The sequence below is a fragment of the Arvicanthis niloticus genome, chromosome 30, assembly GCF_011762505.2.
Source record: "Arvicanthis niloticus isolate mArvNil1 chromosome 30, mArvNil1.pat.X, whole genome shotgun sequence".
NCBI lineage: Eukaryota > Metazoa > Chordata > Mammalia > Rodentia > Muridae > Arvicanthis > Arvicanthis niloticus.
The window spans coordinates 7,020,410-7,042,769 of NC_133438.1; the positions used below are offsets into that span (position 1 = coordinate 7,020,410).

General features: G+C 48.9%; 2 protein-coding genes across 6 annotated transcripts; one reads left to right on the plus strand and one right to left on the minus strand.

Moving 5' to 3' along the window:
• Tsen34 (tRNA splicing endonuclease subunit 34) lies at positions 1-8,128 on the minus strand. 4 transcript variants are annotated; one of them, XM_076927808.1, is made up of 5 exons: positions 7,997-8,128; positions 6,291-6,537; positions 5,900-6,149; positions 5,508-5,765; positions 1-489 (listed from the first exon to the last, which is right to left on the minus strand). In XM_076927808.1, the coding sequence occupies exons 2-5, from the start codon at positions 6,531-6,533 to the stop codon at positions 302-304; spliced, it is 939 nt and encodes a 312-aa protein (XP_076783923.1). In that variant the 5' UTR covers positions 6,534-6,537; positions 7,997-8,128; the 3' UTR covers positions 1-301. The 4 variants fall into 4 exon arrangements, with proteins under 4 accessions (XP_076783923.1, XP_076783921.1, XP_076783924.1 ...); XM_076927806.1 differs by lacking the exon at positions 7,997-8,128 and adding an exon at positions 7,208-7,497; XM_076927809.1 differs by lacking the exon at positions 7,997-8,128 and adding an exon at positions 7,232-7,389.
• Positions 8,128-22,184, plus strand: Mboat7 (membrane bound acylglycerophosphatidylinositol O-acyltransferase MBOAT7). Of its 2 annotated transcripts, none has more exons than XM_076927804.1 (8): positions 8,128-8,411; positions 9,033-9,111; positions 9,216-9,345; positions 9,825-9,951; positions 12,973-13,132; positions 15,187-15,547; positions 17,324-17,500; positions 21,163-22,184. In XM_076927804.1, exons 2-8 carry the CDS (start codon positions 9,036-9,038, stop codon positions 21,551-21,553), a joined length of 1,422 nt encoding a protein of 473 aa, XP_076783919.1. In that variant the 5' UTR covers positions 8,128-8,411; positions 9,033-9,035; the 3' UTR covers positions 21,554-22,184. The 2 variants fall into 2 exon arrangements, with proteins under 2 accessions (XP_076783919.1, XP_076783920.1); XM_076927805.1 differs by having other exon boundaries at positions 8,143-8,421.
• Positions 22,185-22,360: the final 176 nt, after the last annotated feature.

Consider the following 22,360-nt stretch of genomic DNA (forward strand, 5'->3'; position numbering starts at 1 on the left):
TTTATTCAACAAATTTATTGAGAACTGCTAGGACCTAAGTCCCGCAAGAAACAGAAGAACCAAACAATAACAGTCGCCATTCTCAACAAGCTCAGTTTGGAAACAAAAATACAGAACAACACAGGTAGCAATCGCCTTAAAACAGGAAAAAAACAAAACACAAACAAAGGCTGTAGTGTTCAAAACCCTGGAATCAGAACTAACCGGGCAGGGCAGGCGAGCACAAGCCTCCACGCAATGAGCTGGGGTGACATGGAGGAGGGTTCTTGCCACACACAGCACATCCCCCTCAGTCTCCAGCTCACTGCAGGCTGGCCCACTGCAGGGAAGTATAGACCACCTTCCCATCAGGCTGAGGGGAGCAGAGAAGCAGGGTCTTTCTGACACTGGTTCCCAGGCGGCCTGCAGAGACCAGGTCCTGAAGTGGGATGGGGTCCTCCGCAGACCAGCACTGAGCGATGTAGTGAGCATGGAAACGCAGCGGGTCACCTGGAAGAAAGACAGATGCATAGCAGTTCCCATCTGCAGGGGCTGGGATGGGATCTGGCATGGGATCCTGGGGCTTACTGCACTTTTGTTTCCTTTGTAGTGCTGGGTATGGAAGCCAGGGCCTTGTGTAAATAAGTATTCCACTGCCTTTTTACTTATTTATTCACTTTTTAAAGTATATGTTTTCTTCCCTGCATGTGGACCATGTGTGGCTGGTGCCTAAGTAGGCCAGAAGAGGGCATTAGGACCCATAGACCTGGGGTTACAGATGGTTGTGAGCTACCATGTGGGTGCTAGGAACCATACCTGGTCCTCTGCAAGAGCACCTAGAGCTCTTAACCATTGAGCCATCTCTCTAGCACTCTTTTTACTTTTGGAGACAGGATCTACAGTGTCCTTACTGGTCTTGAAATTGCCCTGTAGCTCACACTGACCCTAACCTTGGCATTCTCATTCTCCTGTCTTAGCCTTCTGAGTAGCGGGTATCATAGGCTACATGGACATTTCAGCTTTCGGCACACACTGAGTATTTTGAAACCCATATCCTTGGACCCAACTACTTTTTTTTTTTTTTTTTTTGAGACAGGGTCTCTGTAGCTCTGGATGCACTGAATGCTCTGGAACTCACTATATACAGCAGACTGGCCTCAAGCCTACAGAAATCTACCAGTCTCTGTTTCCTGAGTGCTAGGAGTAACAATGTATACCATTACACCTTAGACAGCTACTCTATTCCCAAGGACTGTCTATCTTCTCCTTTTCCTTTTTTGAGACAGAGATTTCATGTGGCCCAGGTTGGTTTGCATGACTCAAGATGGCTTCATAATTGCTAAGAAACAGAACAGAAAACACAGAATGATTGCTTCCATGGTACAAGATACATCTAAAAGACTAAACAATAAACAGCTATCATGATTAAAAGATGTGGTGAGATGCACTTGTACCCTCAAGCAATGAGGAGGTTTGGGGTGGGGGTGGGGGGGGGACACAACACAATAATTAAGACCAACCTGGGCACCATAAAGAAATTTTACCAAAAAAATAAAATGAAAGAAAGAAAGGAAGGAAGGAAGGAAGGAAGGAAGGAAGGAAGGAAGGAAGGAAGGAAAGAAGGCAGGCAGGCAGGCAGGCAGGCAGGCAGGCAGGCAGGCAGGCAGACAGACAGTCAAGGTTTTTTTTTGAAAGCCACAAGTACTGGGATGCCACTGACCAGTAGACCACTTATGGAGCACAAGCACAAGCAAGGTCTGATCCCCAGTACTGCAGTCATAAAACAAAAACGGAATCAGTCTGATACTCTAATAGGCTAGAGAAAGAAAAGGTTCTATACTAGGAGAGTGCAAAAATTAAAAGCCCATTGTGGTGGCAAATGTCTTTAATCCCAGCACTGGGGAGGCAGAGGTAGGCAGATCTCTGTGTGTTAAAAGTCAGCCCGGTCTACAGAGTGAGTTTAGGAACAGCTAGGACTGCTAGACAGAGAAACACTTCAGAGAGAGAGAGAGAGAGAGAGAGAGAGAGAGACAGACAGAGAGAGAGAGACAGACAGAGAGAGAGAGACAGAGAGAGAAACAAAAATAGTTTAATAGAATTTCCCAAAAAAGATCCAGATGATAAACACGGTTAGTTTTCTGGGCCATACTATACCGAGACTTGGCTCTGCCAGCCAAGCACAGCAGCCATAGGTGTTCTATAGTCAGAGACAGGGATGCCCTCTGATGACTTTAGTTATTGAACAGCTCACAGTCTGTCCCTGGAGAATCTGAACTAGCATGATAGGAAGCTGAATACAAGAGGAAAAATCACAGGCAATGGAAATTTAAAGTATAGAGCTGGAGAGGTGCCCAAACGATTAAGACCTCAGACTCTTCTTCCAGAGGGACCCAAGTGCTAAGTTCCCAGCACACATATCAGACAGCTCACAAGTGCCTGTCACTCCAGGTCTAGGGGAATCCAGTGCCATCTCCCAGTCTCCTTAAGACATACACACACACACACACACACACACACACACACACACACACACACACACACACATATACACACAGAAAACATAAAAAGAAAACAGAAACAAAATGGAAATCTTTAAGAGGGAGGGAGTGAGAATCTAAACCATGAGACTGTAGCGCTCTAACGGTTGGAACTGTTGCTATGTCCCTGCCTGGCAGCTGGGCTCTTGGCAGAGCCTAGGCAGTAACCAGGTTCTCTGGCTGTTACAGGGCTCCAGCCAGCTGAGAGGATACATCAAAATGCTTGAGAAACTAATCCTGTAACTGTTTTCCTGGCTTAGCAACTTTGAGGCTCAGGCAAAATTTAAAAATAAACTTAGAAGCATGAGAGTGATGGAGGCTTTAGACACTGTTTCAGAGGCAGGGATCCTCTAGGTGTCTGGACACTTAAGTGCCCCCTGTTTCAGAAATATTGACGTATCAGAATGAATGGGTCAGTGCCGGGCATGAATGCTTATGCATTTTAATCACCAGAGCACTGGCACGATGGAGGCCAGCCAGGGTTACATGCACCACCCTGTTAAAGGAAAGAAAAGAAGCGGGGGCTGGAGAGATGGAGAGTGGTTAAGAGCACTGACCGTTCTTCCAGAGGACCTGAGTTCAATTCCCAGCAACCACATGGTGGCTCACAACCATCTACAATGGGATCTGATGCCCTCTTTTGGTGTGTCTGAAGAGAGCAATGGTGTACTCATATACATTAGATAGATAGATAGATAGATAGATAGATAGATAGATAGATAGATAAATCTTTTTTTAAAAAAAAGGAAGAAAGAAGCAAGAAAAGAACAAATAGTTTAGCTTATGGTTCAACTTAGTCTAGATTAGAGCTGTGTATGGTGGCATATATTTGTCACCCTAGCACATAGAAGGCTGAAGCAAGAAGAATGCTTCTAACTGTGTCATGTGGGAAACTGGACACCCACAGACTGGGGATTCAATACTGAGACAGTACATTTAAAAAAAAAAAAAAAAAAAAAGGGACTGGAGAGCTGGTTCAGTGGTTAAGAGCTTAAGAGCACTGGCTGCTCTTTCAGAAGAATTCAATTCCCAACACCCACATGACAGTTCACAACTATCTGTAACTCCAGTCCAGGGGATCGAACACCTTACACAGACATATAACAGGCAATGCACAAAAAATTTAAAAAAATAAAGAAAAAAGAAAGAAGAAAGTCCTGATATGGTTACAGATACCTTTGATCCCAGCGCTCAAAGGCAGACAGGTAGATAGATCTCTGTGAGTCTGAGGCCAGTCAAGGTTACATAGTAGACCTTAACTCAAAAACTTCCCAGAACTTCCCAGAGATTCCCAGGCATGGTGGTGCAAGCCTTTAATCTGAGCACTTGGGAGACAGAGGCAGGCTCTTTGAGTTCTAGACTACTGTGATCTACATAGCAAGTTCTGGGTCAGCCAGAGGTACACAATGAGCCCCGTCTCAAAAATAAATAAACAAACAAGTAAGGTACATGATTAGGTAATTAACTGATTTCAAGTACTCATTTTAAGCCTCAGTGCCTGGAAACAGGAATCTCACCTATGTTCTATAGATTGCTTTTTAACTCCCACATCCACGAAATTCTGCTTCAGTTTCCCAAGTAGCTAGGGATACAGGCACTCATCAGTATACTCAGACCTAACTGGAACTTTGATGCTCAAGGCAACTTAAGTGGCATGTATGCATCTGCATGTCCATATTAATTAAAATATGGTCTACCATACATTTTCAACTACCTGACATTTTTTTTTTCATTTTTCTTTGTGCTTTTCACATACAGGACCCTAAAACTTTTTTTTTTTCTTTTTCTTTTTTTTTCCAGTCAGAGTCCTGATACCCAGCCCTGGCTGGCCTGAATTCATTATGTTGCTGATGCAGGTCTCAAACTTGTAACAATCCTTCTGTCTCGGATTCTCAAGTGCTAGGATTACAAATATGGCCATCAATGTGGCCATCTCTTTTATTTCTTTGTTGAGATGAGGTGTCGTGTAGTCAAAGCTAGCCTCAAACTGTCTATGTCTCCAATTATCTAGAGCTGAGATTAGAGACATGTACCACAACACCCAACTCTAATCCTGTACATTAATTCTTTGATAACTAATACTATTTCCCAGACAGCTAGTTTGTTTGGTTTGGTTTGTTTGATTTGATTTTTCGTAACAGGGTTTCTCTGTGTAGATCTGGCTGTCCTGGACATCAGGCTGGCCTCGAACTCACAGAGATCTGACTGCTTCAGCCTCCTGACTGCTGGGATTTAAAAACATATGCACCAGCCAGGCAGTGGTGGCGCACACCTTTAATCCCAGCACTTGGGAGGCAGAGGCAGGCGGATCTCTGAGTTCATCTAGGCCAGCCTGGTCTACAGAGTGAGTTCCAGGACAGCCAGGGCTATATAGAGAAACCCTGTCTCAAAAAAAAAAAAAAAAAAAAAATGCACCACTACTACCTGGCAACAATTGTTTGTTTGTTGTTGTTGTTTTCTGGCTTCTGTTTTGAGGCTGTCTCACTACGCAGCTTGGCTGGGATTAAAGGCATACACTATTTCTTCCAGCTTAATTTACTGTGTTTTCTTCCTAATTTATCAGTAATTTCCCTACTTTTAATCTTTCAATTCTCTGAAGAATCCTTCGGTGAATGCGCTCTTATGTTTTGTGCACATATGTAAGGATTTCTAAATCAATTTCTAGATCACAGACAGTATTTATGAAAAGTTACTACACTCAGCCAGGTGCTGTGACACAAGCCTGCAATTCCAGCACTTGGGAGACAGAGGAAGGAAGCCCTTGCATTCCAAGGCCAGCCTGTGCAGCATAGCAAATTCCAAGCTAATTCTGGCTATGGGATGAGAAGCTGTCTTTGACAAAACTGCTCTCCTCGAGTCTAAGAGAACTCTAGCATATTTGATATCCTGTTTTAGGTCCCCTGGGCGAAGAGGTGGGACAAAAGAGAAAATGTACAACAAATAAAGACTATCAGAAAAGGTACAGCCACCAGAGCCCCAACCCAAACTCACCAGGATAGACCAGGAAGTCACCACCAAACTTTCCAGCTGCGCTGAGGAAGAAGCCTCTCTCCCATAGGTCTCTGTAGATGCTGTAGCGCAGCTCGTGGGCGGGACGGCCAGCATGGGGCCAGTCTTTGGACTGCACACGCCAGTCCAGAGGCTTAGCTTTTACAGGCCGAGGCCTGGCAGTGGCCAGCTGGATAAGCAGGGCTGATCTGGGCAAGGGGGTTACCCCATTTGAAGGTCCTGGTTGGGGTGATGAAGCATCTGGGGTGGGGGAACGTACAGAGAAGAATTTACTGAGTCCTCACGGTCTTCTTATCCCCAGAAAAACCCAACTAAAATTCTCCAAAGCTTCCCTCCCTCCTGCCCCAAATCTTAACTCTAAATCGTACTCTCACCTGCTCCCTCCTGCTCCGCAGAAGCCTGGCCATCAATACTGGTCTCGCTCCCTTGGGCAGCTTCACTTCCACCGGCTTCTTGGCTTTCTTCATCTGCCCCTGAATCCTGTTCCAGCTTCTGCTTCTTGACAGCCTGGCCCTCTACGATCTTCTCTAGGAGCTCCTGACGCCGGGTCTCTCGGGCCTCGGCTGCCAAAGTGCTCTGATCCTGGAAACTCTGCTCTTGCTGGCGTTTGAACGATGCTAGGGCCTGAGAAGTAAACTTAGCTGGAACCCCAAGACACAGCCTTAGGAAGACAGAATCCTGACCCTGTTTACAACCTTCCAACAGCGTCTTTCTAGAACAGGCCCTCCCAGGCCTTCCCACTGTTAAGGGCCTTTTGTTTCTTACCAAGCCATGGTTGCGGGGATCCGGGCGCGGGGCGCTGACCAGGGTCACGGCGCCTATCTCGGCCAGGAGCCGGGCTTCTTCAGGCAGCAGCAGAAGCGGAAGGCCCAGGCGCGAGTTCTGGCGGGGCCCGCGGGGCAGGGCGCCCACCGTGCGTCCCCCGACTCCCAGGCGCTCCCGCAGCGCCTGCACGGCCTCGGCTCCCCACACCAGCGAGCGGCCATTAGCGACCTCCACCACCAGCATCTTCCTACGGAGTGGGGGTGCGTCGCGGTCACCCAAACAGCCCCACGAACCCGACTGAAGTCTTCCACGCCCTCAATGCAAGACCCCACCCCTGACTCCCCCCAGGGGGCGGAGCCAGGGCTGTCACCTGCACCCCAGGCCAAGATCTACCCAGGGACCAGTTAAGACCACGCCCCTCACCCAGGTCCCACTGTTTCGCTCCCCCTCAGCTCCAGGTGACCATCATCTCTGCCAACGCGTGCCACCACATCTAGTCGCCTCGGAGAGACCTCCCGCCATAGTGGTGCACCGCCCTTTTTGCAAAGTGGGCGTCTTCTTTCTGATGCGTCCGTCACGTCTCAGAACCTCAATGTAGGGGTGGAGGATTGCTCAAGCCACACCCTCTTCTAAATACTTGGAGCCCCAGCCCCTCCCCTTTCGAGTTTCCCAGATTTGCCTTTCCCGCCTGTTCTGAGTCGGACTTTAAAAGAAACCCAGTCCAGTCTTGCGCCAGCTGTTCGATGTTCCAGCATCCTAAATTCGGCTCCATCGGGAGCCCTGCCTATCCCGAACGCCTGCGGAGATCTCGGCTCAGTCGAATCAGCCATCCCCTCCCTCTAAGTGGCGAGAGGTTCGGCCTTCGAGCCTAGCCAGATCCCGTCATTCTTCCAGCTGTGGCCCCGCCCACTTCCTACCCAATTTAAGGAGTTCACGCCTACGATTGACTCCACAGTCGCACTCTGGGTGCAGTGCCCCCGTCGTGGCTCCCCTTTAATCTGTCGTTCTGTCCTCGGGCTGAGGCAATAAGTCAACCCCTAACCAACACCAACTCTCGATCAAGGCGGAGCTGGCCCTACGTAGCGCGTCCTCCGTCATCCCGTCAGGTCAGCAAAGCGGAAAAGGTGAGGGAGCCCTCACCGCCACCCATTGCACAAGTGGGACCTTGAGGGTCATTGCTCTGGCCTTGCCCCCAAATCTATGAATCATGTAGGCCCCGCCCCTTCGCCCTTCCGGTCTTCTGTGGCTCCGCCTTCCTCCCCCAAAACAAGACTGGATGTTTCGTTAAGATATTAGCTCTGTCTGTTATTAAGCCAAGTCTACTGACACTCAATTATTTCCAAAGTTAGGCCGAAACTTCTGCCCTCACTGGCATTTGACCGTGACCTGGAAAGCATTCAGCTATCTGAAATAAGTCCAAATATGTGACCCCGCCCACATCCCGCTAGTCTTTGACTCCCCCACCCTGCCTAATTCCGAGTATCTCCGAAGTAAACCGAAGCATGTGGTCCCGCCCACTTCGTGCTGCGTTCTTGAGCCCGCCTAACACTAAAAACCGAGTTTGGGACCCGATCATTTCCGAAGCAAGCCGAAACGCGTGGCCCCGCCTACATCCGGCCGAGTTTTTTTTTTTGATAGCATCTAATTCCGAACCGTGCCTTGAGAACTCGGCTATTTTCGAAGTAAGCCGAAGCTTGTGGTCCCACCTCCATGCCGTGAGCTGGAATGACCGAGTGTGCCCGAAGGAATCCGAAGCTGAAAGCCTGTGTCTTTCCGAACGCTGAGCTCCAGGTCCCTCCTCCTCAAGTCTCAACCGGACTCGGAGCTCTTGGCCCCGCCTCTCTGACCCGAAACCCCGCCCCTTCACGTACTGGCAGCTCTTTGCCCGGGGGCCTCCTAGAACCGTCGCGACAGGCTTCTTGCGGCAGACTGTTGTTCTGGGTTCCTTTCTTGCGGTGCTGTATCTCGTACAGCAGAGGCTCTCGGGGCCTGGACTGCGCAGCCCTGCTGGCGCCCTCCAGAACCGGCGGTGCGGGGGCGTGCTGAGCTGGGGAGGCGTGGCCCGAGCCGAGGCAGTCTGGAAAAGGGGCTCCGCAGTCTCCCGGTCCGCGGACGGTTCAGGTGGGCCCAGGTTAGGTTGTATGGCGGCGTCACGAAGATCGTAGGGTGTCGGGTGTCGGGGTGCGGGGACAGCGCCCATAGCGTGGCCAGGCTGGGTGGCGTAACCGCCTGTGGATCTACCGGGGCGGAATCGGATCCACGCTGGGCTTCGCTGCGCGGGGCTGGGCTACGGTGCCTGCAGATCTTACAGGGTCATTCATTGCCTTCTCTCCGAGGTACGGGGTTAGAGAGGAGCCCAGAGCTCGGAAGACCGGATGCTAAATGCTGGGTTTCTCCGAGCTGGGCGGGGGTGGGAGTACTGGGTTCTTGAGTCCTGTGAGACGCAGAGGAAATTGAGGGGTTCCTATGTACTCAGGAGTGTGGGGATGATATAGATTCCCGGGCTATCAGAGGAGTCTTGTGAAGGATTGTTTTTCTAGCCGGAAGGTGTGGGTCGTAAATGAGAGTAGAAGTACTTTTGATTTCAACATTGGCAAAGGGGTGGGGTGGGGGCTTGATTGTTGGATCCTGGAAGGAGGAGTAAGCTGGAGGCCTGGGTTCTCAAAAGTAGGGTATTGTACTGTCTTCAAAAGAGGAAGAGACTGGAATACTGGTTCTCACTGTGAGTCCTTCCTCCCCCAGACCATGACACCCGAAGAATGGACATATCTCATGGTCCTTCTTATCTCCATCCCTGTTGGCTTCCTCTTTAAGAAAGCTGGTGAGTCAGGTTCCGTGTCTAGTGGGAAATTAGGGTGAGGGAGCTGGGGTGGGGAATCAACCCTCCCGAAGGTTCTAGGCTTATATTTTACCTTTTCCTTTCAGGACCTGGGCTGAAGAAATGGGGGGCGGCAGCTGTGGGCCTGGGGCTCACCTTATTCACCTGTGGCCCCCACAGTTTGCACTCTTTGATCACCATCTTGGGAACCTGGGCCCTCATTCAAGCCCAGCCTTGGTGAGAACTAGGTGGTGAGAAAGGAAAGGCGATGCAGAGAAACAGCAACCTGTTTCCTCCTCGGGCCTTCCACTTCTTCTCCTTTTGTCTCTTGCTGTCTCCTGTTAATCTCATGTGTCTCTATGCCTTGGCCGTTTTTTCTTCCTCTCCCACCTTGTTCTATACCTTCTTGCCCCTGCATCTTTGCCCCAGTCCTCCATATCCATGTGACAGACTTTCATAACCCAGTCGTGAGCTCTGGATCTTAGAGAGGGCTGAAATACCTTCTTCGAGAAGCCTCTCTTAATGCCCCTCATTCTTTTCTAATTTCTGGCTGTGCCTCTTCTGTCTCTCTCATCCACCAGTCCTCTCACCTGTTGTTCTTTTCTGTCTGAATGGAGGGTGGGACGGGGAGTGAGATAATGAAGCCAGACTCAGGAGAAGGAAACAGAGGCTAAGGTCCCTGTACCCAACACTATGACTTCCCACCTCTGTCCTAGCTCCTGCCATGCACTGGCTCTTGCCTGGACCTTCTCCTATCTCCTCTTCTTCCGAGCCCTCAGCCTGCTGGGCCTGCCCACTCCCACGCCCTTCACCAATGCTGTCCAGCTGCTGTTGACACTGAAGGTGAGACTTGGGGAACACTCCTTCCTTTAGTCTCCCTGGGAGCTGGGGAGCCTCTTGCTTTCTCCCAGACTTTCTCAGAGTTGGGGGGTGGAGGGTATGGAGTTTTATTTTTCACAAACCCTAAGCTTGGGACTTCACTTCTCCCTGGGGACAGAATTCACCTCTCACATCCTCTGGAGCAGGTCTTCACCTTTCCACTCATTACAGGGTACGGAGATAACCTGAGTGCTCTATCACAAGCCATTTGCCACACCTAAAACACCTTTCCAGTGTGTTTGCTAACATGCTCTGCTTGAGTCTGTTGCAAACAATTCTCCAAGGAGGAAAATTATTCTGGAGAGAAGGTATCTGGCCCAAGGGCACAAAGCTGGGACAGTGCAGTTCTGGTTTCTCATTTTTGAAACAGAGACTTGTGTAGCACCCTATGTTGGCCTCAAACAAAGAAAAGATAATGTTGAACTTTTGATTCCGCCTCCAGCTCCTAAGTGCCAGGATTGTTGGCATACACTGCTGTACCTGGTTTATTATAGTTCTAGGGACTCAAACCAAGGACCTCAGCACACTAGGCAAGCACTTGACCAAATGAACTACATTCTTAACCATGGGTCTGAATCTTGATCACCTAAGAAAAGGGCAAGAAGTGACTGGTCCTCAGTCCCTAGCCTGGACCACAACTATCGTGAGCTCTTGCTATGTTCTAGGCTCCAGCAACAAAGCCATGGACAGTCCAGCCACATTGAAAACTGTTTTCTCCAGAGTTCTTTGTTCTTATGGCAAACACAATATTAGGCAGAGATTAGTCAGCTGTGCATTGGAAGAAGATCCTTTTGGGTGTGTATGGACCTGCACATGTAGATAGGAGCAGACTGGGCATTGCAAACTACGCTTGCCATGGCCACCCACTTTTTGAATAACGTGTGGTTGCATGGGCAACAGAAGCCAGGCTACAAGGGACTTTGTTGCCCATGGTAAATATGGACTTTTTCCTATAGAGGGCTGAGATCCCTCAGGAAGAAGTCTGTTTGTTTTTGACTTCTAGGCCAGGAGACAGGACACAACAAATTTGCCTCTTTGATAATAATTTGCCATGGGTGCTGAGAGAATTGAATGGAATGAAATGGGTTGAGATGGGATCCTTTTATCAAAATAACAATGGGGCCAGAGAGATGGCTTAGAGGTTTAAGAGCACTGGTCCTGAGTTCAGTTCCCAGCACCCATATGGTGGCTCATAACCATCTGTAATGTGATCTGGTGCCCCCTTCTGGTGTACAGACACAGGTGCAAGCAGAATACTATATGTAAACAATAAATAAATCTTTTTTTAAAAAAATAGTAAAGCACAGTAGCACGTGGATGTCATCCCAGCATAAAAAGATGCCTCCAAGATGAGCATGGCAGTACATGCCTTTAACCCCAGGACTTGGGACACAGAGACAGAGCTCTGTGAGTTGAGGCCAGTTTGGTATACAAAGAGAGTTCCAGGACAGCCAGGGCTATTTAGACAGACCCCGTCTCCAAAAATAAAAAGACCCCTCCCCTCAAAATCAAAAACCGGCTGGAGAGAGAAATCAGTGGTTGGGAACACAGCTCTTCCACAGGACCTAAGTTTGGATCCTGACACCCAGACTGAGTGGCTCTTAAATAACAGTAACTCCAGCTCCAGGGGATCTGACACCCTCTTCTGGCCTCTGGACATCTTCACACATAAACCATACACCCAGAGATACAAAATGAAAAGGACAAAAAACAAACAAGCGAAAAGAAAAACCCAAAAGGCTAGCGTGGTGGTGCACAGCGGTAATCCCAGCAGCACGTGGGAAGTGAAGGCTGGAGGATGAGGAGTTTGAGAATAGTTAGGATTACATAAGACCCTGTCTGGAAAAACAAAGTCTAGGTGACTCTGAAAGCAGCTTGATGTATACACACTGTGGCTATAGGCAGGTGACTCAGAGTCACGTGGGACATGGTGCTTTGAGGATGAGTAGAGGGTTTTGGTTTATGACAATGGCTTGGTGAAAAGACACGACTCTTAAAAAAAAAAATGGTGGACCAATAGGTGGGTCAACTGTATGTTGTGGAACCTAAAAGGTAAAAGTGTATTTAAAACCCCATCCTACCCCTGGAAACCATCTTGCAGGAGAAGCTCTGGCTTTGTTCTCTTGCCTCTCTCCATCTGCTGGGGCTCTGTCCACAGAGACTAACATGAAGCAGGATGACACAGATGTGGCCTTTTAAGAGTTTTGCCCCTGGCTAAAATGGGTTGAGTAGATCTGGAAAGGCAGTCGGGACATCTTGATCCCCTACCCCTGCCCAGTGGAGTCAGAAAGGAACATAATCTCAGCTCTCCTAAAGGGGAGCTGGGAGGATCAGAAGTTCAAGGCCAGCCTTAACAACTTAAGCATCTTTGTTTCAAAATATGAAAGGGGGAAGAGAGACCTGGGATGTGGCTCAGTGGTACAGCACATGCATAGCATATTCAAGGCCCTGTGTCTGAGTCCTAGTACAAGAAGGAAGGAAGGCAACCAAGCAAGCTGTAAAATTGTATGAAAGCAGAAAGGAGAGAGAGAGGGAGGAAGAAGAGGAAGAAGATGATGATGATTCTGGCAGCTCTCAGAGACTGAGCCACTATCCAAAGAGTATGCATGAGCTGGATTGAATCCCCCAGCACATAGGGCTTCCTTATCTGGCCACAGTGGGAGAGGAAGCACCTAACCCTGTAGACACTTGATGTGCTGGAGGAGGGAGGCACCCTCTTAGAGGAGAAGGGTTTGGGGTGGGGAGGGACTGGGAGAGAGGACAGTGTTTAGGATGTAAATAAATAATTTTTAAAAAGAAGAAGAAGAAAAGAAGGTCTAGAACTGAACCCTGGGGATAGCCACCAACTAAAGGTTCCTTCTACCACTCTTGATAATGCAGTGCCATCCATGAGGTAGGACCTCAGCCTTACTTATAGGCTGAAATGGATGGATGTCAAGGTGGCCTAGGGACTCCAGTCACTCTCCTTCCTCTCTCTTCCCATAGTTGGTGAGCCTGGCCAGTGAAGTCCAGGATCTGCATCTGGCCCAGAGAAAGGAAATAGCTTCTGGCTTCAGCAAGGAGCCTACCCTGGGCCTCCTGCCTGATGTCCCCTCTCTGATGGAGACACTCAGCTATAGCTACTGTTACGTGGGAATCATGACAGGTAAGTAGCCTGCCCAGCACTTCTGGGTCATCCTCTGCTTCACTCTACCCAGAGTTCTGTTCCTGTTTTATGTCCCCAGCTCTGTCTAGGCTACCTGTACTCTGTCAGCTACTGTCCTGTCAGGGCACATCTGTCTGCTGTGGGAACTGACCCTGAAGGATTGCTTTTTCTCCTGCTAGGGAGCCAATAGGAGAGTTAAAGGAGATGGGCCTATGTAAGCCTGAGGTTTCCGCCATCCATGGAGCAAATATTCACAACTCGGGATCTTTCAAGTTTCAGAAAATACATCTTTTTCTAGGGAAGTGAGTGAATGAAAGATTGAACCTAGGACCTTGTATGTGCCAGGCAAATGCTCAAGAATTGAGTTATATCCTAGCCATTTGGTTTGGTTTGGTTTGGTTTGGTTTGGTTTGGTTTGGTTTGGTTTAGGCAGGGTCTTATTATATGTCCTATGTTATTCTAAAACTATGTAGCAGGGTGACCTCAGACTCAGAGATCTGCCTACCTCTGCCTCACAAGTAAACTCTTGACCTTTTTGTTTGTTTTGTTTTGTTTCTTTTTCGAGACAGGGTTTTTCTGTATAGCCCTGGCTGTCCTGGAACTCACTCTGTAGACCAGGCTGGCCTTGGACTTACAGGGATCATGGGCCTGCCTCTGCCTCCCGAGTGCTGGGATTTAAAGGTGTACACCAACCACCATGGTCCAGCAACTTTTTTATCTTGAGACAAGATAAAAATCTCTATAGGTAGGCCTTGACCATTTGATTGTCCTACCTCAGCTTCTTGAGGAGGTGACATTACAGGGGTATACCACCTGACCTAACTCTGAAAGTCATCATGATGGGTTTATCTGGTGCTAGGAACTAATGCCAGGGCCTTGTGCATGGCAGACAAATGCTCTGCCAGCTGAGCTACCTCATAGGTGTTGGCTTTGTTCCTTTGTTTTTCATTTTTTAAAATGTTCTCTCTCTCTCTTTCTATCTATCTATCTATCTATCTATCTATCTATCTATCTATATCTCTCTGTGTGTGTGCGCGCACGCATCTGCTTGTGTCTATGTACTCCATGTCACAGTGCCCATAGAGCCTCCCAATATAGATAATCTAGGCTGGTCTTAATTAAACTCAGGACCTGGCTCAGTCTCCCAGGGTCTCAGATTTCAGAAATACACCTCCATGCCTGCCAGATTCCTTATTTGTTTCTGTTGTTGTATGTGACACTGGGATTGAACCCAGAACCTATGCATGTTAGACAAATGTGCTACCACTGACCTATATTCCTCAACCCTGTTTTTTTTTTTGTTGTTTTTTTTTTTTTTTTTTTTTTTTTTTTTTATTACAACCTTATGGGGCTGTTATTCACATGTGCATCCATTTAAAATGCCCCAACTCACTGGCTTTTATATATCCATAGACTTGTGAAACCATCACCAGTGTGTATTTGTTTGCAGAACAATCTCGTCTTTGAAAAGGAGTCACCTAACCTGTAGTCATCAGCACCAAACCTCTTCCATCCCTGCAGACCATGATTGACTTGTGTCTATAAAGATATGTAAATGGAATCACACTCGTGGTCTGTGGTGAACATGCAAGGGCTTTAGCATCCATCCTTCATTCATTCCACAGAGATGCTTCCTGGTCTATATCCCGTCATACCTCAAGAACTTCAACTATCTCCTTTCCCTGCCTGTCTCCCCTCTACCACCTCTCAGCATCCAGAAGGAGCTGGTCAGGAACCAGCTCTTCCCTGGAGGGATATCTACACTGGTTTCCTGGTCTCTGTCTCTCCCTCTCCCCCTCACCCTCACCCTTTTCCTTTCTGTGTCTCTGTCTCTCTCTCTGTCGCCCCCTCCCTTGGTCCTCGTTTACCAGCTCTCCATGTCTCCCTTTCTCTGTGGTTTTGAGCTCTTTCTGTTCGCAGACCTACTGTCCTAAACTCCTCCTGTTACTCCCCTTCCCCCATTTCCCATCTCCATCCTCCTCCCTTCATCCCCACCTCCCCAGTAGGCTCAGAAACACAGCATCCAACCACCTGCTCCTTGCCACCCTCCACAGGCCCATTCTTCCGCTACCGCACCTACCTGGATTGGCTGGAACAGCCCTTCCCTGAAGCCGTGCCCAGCCTGAGGCCCCTGCTGCGCCGCGCCTGGCCAGCCCCGCTCTTTGGCCTGCTCTTCCTGCTGTCCTCCCATCTTTTCCCACTGGAAGCTGTGCGTGAGGACGCCTTCTACGCCCGCCCGCTGCCCACCCGCCTCTTCTACATGATCCCGGTCTTCTTCGCCTTCCGCATGCGCTTCTACGTGGCCTGGATTGCGGCCGAGTGCGGTTGCATTGCCGCGGGCTTCGGGGCCTACCCTGTGGCTGCCAAAGCCCGGGCCGGGGGCGGCCCCACCCTCCAATGCCCACCCCCTAGCAGGTCAGGCGGCGGGAGGGAGGCTGCCCAAGACCCAGCAGGCCCCACCACCAAGGGTTGGCTCTGCCCTTAGTAGGGAAGGGAGCAGGGTGTAGGGCTACCAGTAATGGTTGGCAGCATATTGCCCCCCCCCCCCCCCCCCCCCCCCCCCCCCCCCGTGACTATCACCTCCCTTCCCTGGCCACTAGGGAAACTATGTGTTCCTGGTTTCTACAGATTGCCCCTTGTTGCTAGCATTTGTCACCCCTCAGTATGGCTAATTGTCCTCTTTTGCTAGGGAAAGGAAAATGGTATCTTAGCAACCACATGCCTACCCTGTATTGCCATGGAAGAGTCACCCCAAGATCCAGGCTGTTCTCAGTTGCTAGAGATATTAGCCTTTGGTAGTGGGTCCATCATCTGTTGCTAGGGAAACAGTTCCTTAGCAATTGAACACCCATCTGCTGAGGATGCGATATCCCTAGCAAACATGGTTCCTTCCTTCCTGCCGAGAGCCCTGCTGTTTGTGGCTGTGAAATCTACCCCCTGAACTGCCTGTCTTGCTTAGAACCAGCAGCTCACCATGGGATGTTCTCACACAGCATCTCCCAGTTGCCCTATTTCTAAGGAAGTTACAACTTTAGCTGCTCTCCTCCAGCTGTGGAGAGCACCACTCTCAGCAACCACAGGTTGTCTTCTCCTGATTGCTGAGGCCTTCCCTTTACCAGTAAAGCTACCCCAACCCCCAGCAACATCATTGCTTCAAAAGTCACAAACCTAGTAACTATAAGGTTCTTACTACTTAGGAAGCACCACTGCTTTTTGATAGGGAAATGTTTTCCCTAGCAACCAGTAGTGAACTGAATCTGTTTCTAGAATTCATTGTCAGCCTTCCTGCTGGGGAATGGGATTACAGCCTCTCCTAAATTGTAGACCACTCCTTGGTAGGGTTGTATCTCCCCCTGACTGTCGTAAACTGCCATCCTGTTTGTGGTAATGGCACCCCCCCCCCATATAAACTGATTACCACTGCCCTAGTAACTATGGATGGATGGACCTCCCTCTGCTAGAGAGAGGGTGTCCGACAGTGAAGTCAGGCAGAGATAAAATGCTGTTTTAAATCTACAAGTCCCACTGGTAAAGGACGCCTTCCCTCCCATGTCCAGAAGCCATTGGATGTTCACATAGGCTAGCGTCTTTCTCTGACAGTTTTGGCCAGAGATCTGGAAACCTCTGATGTTTCTGGAGGTGACACTTCTCCAACAATCACAGGGACCAGGGAAGAGGGCCATTCTGAAAAAGAATTTTCTGAACAGCCTGGGCCTTGTTGCTAAGGAATGCCTTTTCCCTAGCAACAGAGATCATTGAAAGTCACAAGGCCTAGAATATCTCCCTAGCAACCATGAACCATCTTTTTAGAGTGGATATTTTCCTGGCAGCTGCTCTGCCCCACAGTTCAGAAGGGACCATACTTGGAAACTAGTCTCAATATTACTGATCTTGGTTGCCAGTGGACCTGATAGCTTAGCAACCATAGCTCTTCAAGGATTTTTGTGGCTGTATCAGGTCCTGCTAGTTGCCGAGAGCACCCTACTGATAGTGAATTGTGCCCCACCCACCCGACTCCCTCTGGCCTGTCCTCCCCAGTGGCCCTCAAAAGTCACAGCCAGAGAGGGAGCCATCACCTGTCCAGAACCCCCTCTTTAGCATCGGGCTGGGACAGAAGCAGGTGTCAGGAGGGGCCTGGCTGAGCTGCATGTCTGTCCCCATCCTCATCTCCACTCCCACCCCCACCCCCAGTCCGGAGATTGCAGCTTCCCTGGAGTATGACTATGAGACCATCCGTAACATCGACTGCTATGGCACAGACTTCTGCGTGCGTGTGCGGGATGGCATGCGGTACTGGAACATGACCGTGCAGTGGTGGCTGGCACAGTACATCTACAAGAGCGCACCTTTCCGCTCCTACGTTTTGAGGTGAGGGAACCCACCTGGTATCAGAGACGGTGCAACACTTTGTCTCCCAGTACATCCTGTGATAGTCTGGGGCTTCTCTAGCTGGGCCCTAAGGTCCAGGGCTTATGGAAGTTATAGTTTCTTGGGCCTTCTGGGTAAATCCTCTGGGCCTACCTCATTCAAGTGTAATCAGTAGTCAGTCTTGGATCCCAGAAATTGATGAGCTCAGGTCATCAGGCTACAGGTATCTTTACCCCTTGGGCTATTTTGACAGCTCTTGTTTGTTTTTAGACAGAGCTTCATGTAGGCTAGGCTGACCTTAACCTAGATTGGTAGCCAACTATGACTTTCAGAACTGTCTTTGTGGTGCAGGTGTGCCACAAAGGTGTGCCTGGCTTGTAGGTGTCTTGAGATAAGGTCTCATTCTGTAGCGCTGACTGGTCTCTACTTGTTATATAAACCAGACTGGTCTCAAACTTCAGCTCCCTTCCTGTCTCTGTCCCCTCAGTGTTGGGGTTTAAGGTTTGTGACACCATGCTGGCCAACTTTGTTGGGTTTTCTTTTACCTGTTTCTTTTCCATCCACCCTTTTCCCATTTTGCTCAAGTGTCTGCAGAACAGGTCTCTGCCACTCAGTGGTGCCTTCAACTCATCCAGTGGCCTGAGTGGTAGGACCTGCAGACTAGTCCTCAATCTGACCAACTTTTAAATTGTTCTCATTCTTCTCAGGTTCGTTTGTTTGTTTGTTTTTGAGGTCAATACTCAGTCCTTTCCAAACTGCCAGATGTGACCAGTGGCCACAGAGATACCATCCCCTGCTAAGTATTTAATGACAATAGTTTATGAGCTAGATTTGCCCAGCCGTGATGGGAACTGCAGTCACTCTTAGGAGCTGGAGAGGAGACTCAGTGATTAAGATTGCCTAGGCTCTTGCAGAGGACCCTAGCTCAGTTCCCAGCATCCGTATCAGGGTTAGAGCCACTTGTAACTCCAGCTACTAGACATCAGACACACTTGTTCTGCCCTGCATAGGCACTGCTCTCATCTGCGTAACTCCCACTTGTGTGAGTGTGTGCACATGGGCAAGCGTGCACGCGCACACACACGCACACACACAGTTAAAAATAAAACTTTGTTTTTTTTTTAAAAAAAAAAAAACTACTCACTCTGAATCAGGCATGGTGGCACACACTTATAATCTCAGCACTCAGGCTGAGGCAGGAAGTTCGACATCTTAAAAAAAAAAAAACCAATCAATGATGCACTGTATGACTGATGCACACCAGGCCCTGAACTCCATCTCCAGCATCATAAAGAACTAGAAACAATCTGATCTGGCTCTGTAGGGAGAATTCATGGGAGGGTGTGGGTGGCAGAGGTGAAACAGGGAGGTGAATGTGAGCCTTTGGATGTCCAGATAAGGGTAACGGAGGGAAGGGGCTCTTCAGTAAGCCTGACACTGGCTTTGAGGGGAAAAGTTGGGCCTTAGGGTACTCAGCAGAAGCAGAGAAGAAATGAAGCCTGCTTCCCAGGCAGTGGGTTGTCGAGTGACCCAGGGCACAGGAGAGCCTTTCCAGAAAAGGAAGAACCTAGCAGGAAAGAGCTGTTGGGACATGTGTAAGGAAGAAGAAGGACTTGGGTTTCATCTCATTAAAGACTATCAGATATCCTCCTTGGGATCATTACAGAGGTAGACGGTAATATGATTCTGGCACTTTAGGAAGAGGTGCTAGAAGGAGACACTGAAGCCAAGCTAGGTGGTGCTCACTGCACTGGGCAGGTGGCAAGAGGATTTTGAGTTCAAGGCCAGCCTAGATAACAAAGTGAAACACTATCTCCAAGCAACAGCAATAAAAACAAAAACAAAACAAAAACAAACAAACAAAAAAAAACCATGCTGCTGACATGGTTTAACTGGTAAAGGCACTTGCCACCAAGTAAGATCATCTCCAAGACCTACATGGGGGAAGGAGAGAACTGACTACACCAAGTTGTTCTCTGAACATAAACATAAGTCACGGCACACAGGAGCGCATACACATACACACATACATGGACAGATAAATAAATGTTAGGGTATGGGCTGGGGATGCTTAATTCCGTTGCTAGTAATTGCAAGTGGTGTATATATGTAATACTACTGATTGGAAAGTGGAGACAGGAGTTTGAGGCAAGCTGGGGCTACATGGAAACCCTGTCTTTTAAAAAAGGGCATGTGAGTGTTACCAGTTATAGATGGCACTATTAAAACCCTGAGGATCGGGGTCAAGTCAAAGCCCAGGGCACTCCAGTATCTTGATCATTTATTTTCAATCAGCAGTAATTATGCTATACCCTCAGGGGACATATGGCAACATCTGGAGGCTTTTTAAGTTTCCAGGGCCCCAGGTGGGCCAGGCAAGTGCTTCATTGCTGTCTTAGTAAGGGCTTCTATTGCCATGATCAAACACCACAATCAAAAGCAGCTTGGGAAAGAAATGGTTTCCTTTAGCTTACAGTTGTCCATCGTGGAAGGAAGTGAAAGCAGGAGCCTGGAGCTAGGAACTGAAGCAGGAGCCATGAGGAGTGCAGCTTACTGGATTGCTCTCAATGGCTTGCTTAGTTTGTACCCCAGCGCCACCTATGCAGGGGTGGCACCGCCCATAGCAGGCCGGGCTCTTCCACATCAGTAGTCAGTCAAGAAAATGTTCCACACACTTGCATACCCAGTCTGATGGGATTATTTTCTCAATTGAGATTTCCTTTTCTCAGGTCACACTAGCTGTGTCAAGTTGACTAAAATAAATAAAATTAAATTTTAAAAAACAACAATAAAACAATACAGGACAACCACTAAACTACCCCACTTCAGGAGACATTTTTTTTCCTGCTATGGCCGAGAGATTTCCTTACCATTTACAAATAGAATGAATTCAGATTGTGCAATAAACAAGGTTCATTCTGGTTAGCCTGCTGCCTCTTATCATAATCCAGTCGGCATGGTTCTGGCATTGCAGAGAGTTGGTATGTCAAGAGAGTCAAGTCTAAGCAAGAAAAGAACCCATGAGCTCATGGTCCTGCCTGAATTGCTGGTCACTGCTGCACTGGAGAGTGTAGTAGAGAGTCCTTCACTCTCTGTCCTCCTTAGCAGTGTCAGAGCCTGAATTTGTGGACTGAAAAGTTAGGGAAGTAAGTTCTGGAGAGATGGCTCAGTGGTTATGAGCACTTGCTGCTCTTACAGAGGACCTGAACTTGATTCCCAACACACACATGACAGGTCACAACTTCATCTCCAGAGGAGTCCTCTTCTGGACTCCAAGGGTTTTGAGCATGAACATGGTACGCAGACATACACGCAGGCAAAAGACCAGAGGATCTGACACCCTCTTCTGACCGCCTCAGATGCTGGCCACGCACATGGTGCAGACATGTCCATTTAAAATGTAACTATTAAGAAGCTATCTCAGCGTGCTAGGGATACAGCTTAGTGGTGCGTTATTACCTGGTGCATGCAGGGTCCTGAGTTCAGCTCCCAGTGACAATGTTAGCCTCCTTGACTTTCAGGATGTAGGAAGGAAGGGTGGGCCTGAACAATGCAGTCTGAGGGAGGAGGGCTGAGCTCTGTACTCCTGGGTTTGAGGAAGGGAGGCATGAGACAGGACTGAAGCTTAGACTTGTGTATCCTGACTCAACGTCTTCCTCCAGGAGTGCCTGGACCATGCTGCTGAGTGCCTACTGGCATGGCCTCCACCCTGGCTACTACCTAAGCTTCATGACCATCCCGCTGTGCCTGGCTGCTGAGGGCTATTTGGAGTCAGCCTTGCGGAGACATCTGAGCCCCGGGGGCCAGAAAGCCTGGGACTGGGTCCACTGGTTTCTGAAGATGCGTGCCTACGACTACATGTGCATGGGCTTTGTGCTTCTTTCCATGGGTGACACACTCCGGTACTGGGCCTCCATCTACTTCTGGGTCCACTTTCTAGCCCTGGCCTGCCTGGGGCTGGGGCTGGTTTTGGGTGGGGGCAGCCCCAGCAAGAGGAAGACACCATCCCAGGCCACCACCAGCCAAGCCAAGGAAAAGCTCCGGGAAGAGTGAGCTGTGCAGTATTGGCCTGCTCTCCAGTTTAAGCTTTTTTTTGGAAATTCTGTGAACCAGGCTATTTTTTCCTTTAGCCAGCAAGAGTCCCTTGTTTGGCTAAGAGCCTGGAGAGGATTCCTTCTTCCCAGCTAATTCCTCTGCTTCCTATTTAAAGCTAGGGGTACCCTTCTCCTGGGTTCTCCCTGCATCTTGACATTTTCAAACCTCCCTCTGCTAACATCAGGGTATTACTGTCCACTCTTGGCCCTATTATCTCTGCAACAATCTTCAGATGTTCAAAAAGCCACACTTCATAAAATGCCCTCGCAGGGACCAGTGGTCATCTGACATCTTAGACTCCCAGTAGGTCCCCAGTATTGGGGCAGGAACTTCTGGGAGAGAGGAGGGATTCCCTTCTTGTTTTCCTTCGTTTTTATCATCAAACTAGTGTTTCAAAGACCATGGTCTTACACATCCCGAAGGAGGAACTGAAATGTGCAAGTGAAAAGCCCCAGGGGAACATGCTCTTAACAGTCGCTTCTGTCTGAGCCATTTCTGGACTCCCCATACAACCTACCACCCAGTGTCATCCTTGGCCTGTGACAGGTCAGAATGTATAAATCTTTCCCAATAAAGTGTTACACATGCATCTGTTTGTGAGTATAACTGTGGGCGACAGACCAAAGACACTTACTTAACCCAGAATGCCACTGTGGCATATTGAAGTCCCAGCTGCCACAAAGTGTGCAGGCTCAGGAGGCTGTAAGGACTTCAATTCCCAGGAGACCTTTATAGGAAGTGTACGGTAGTCACCCAGGCCACCTT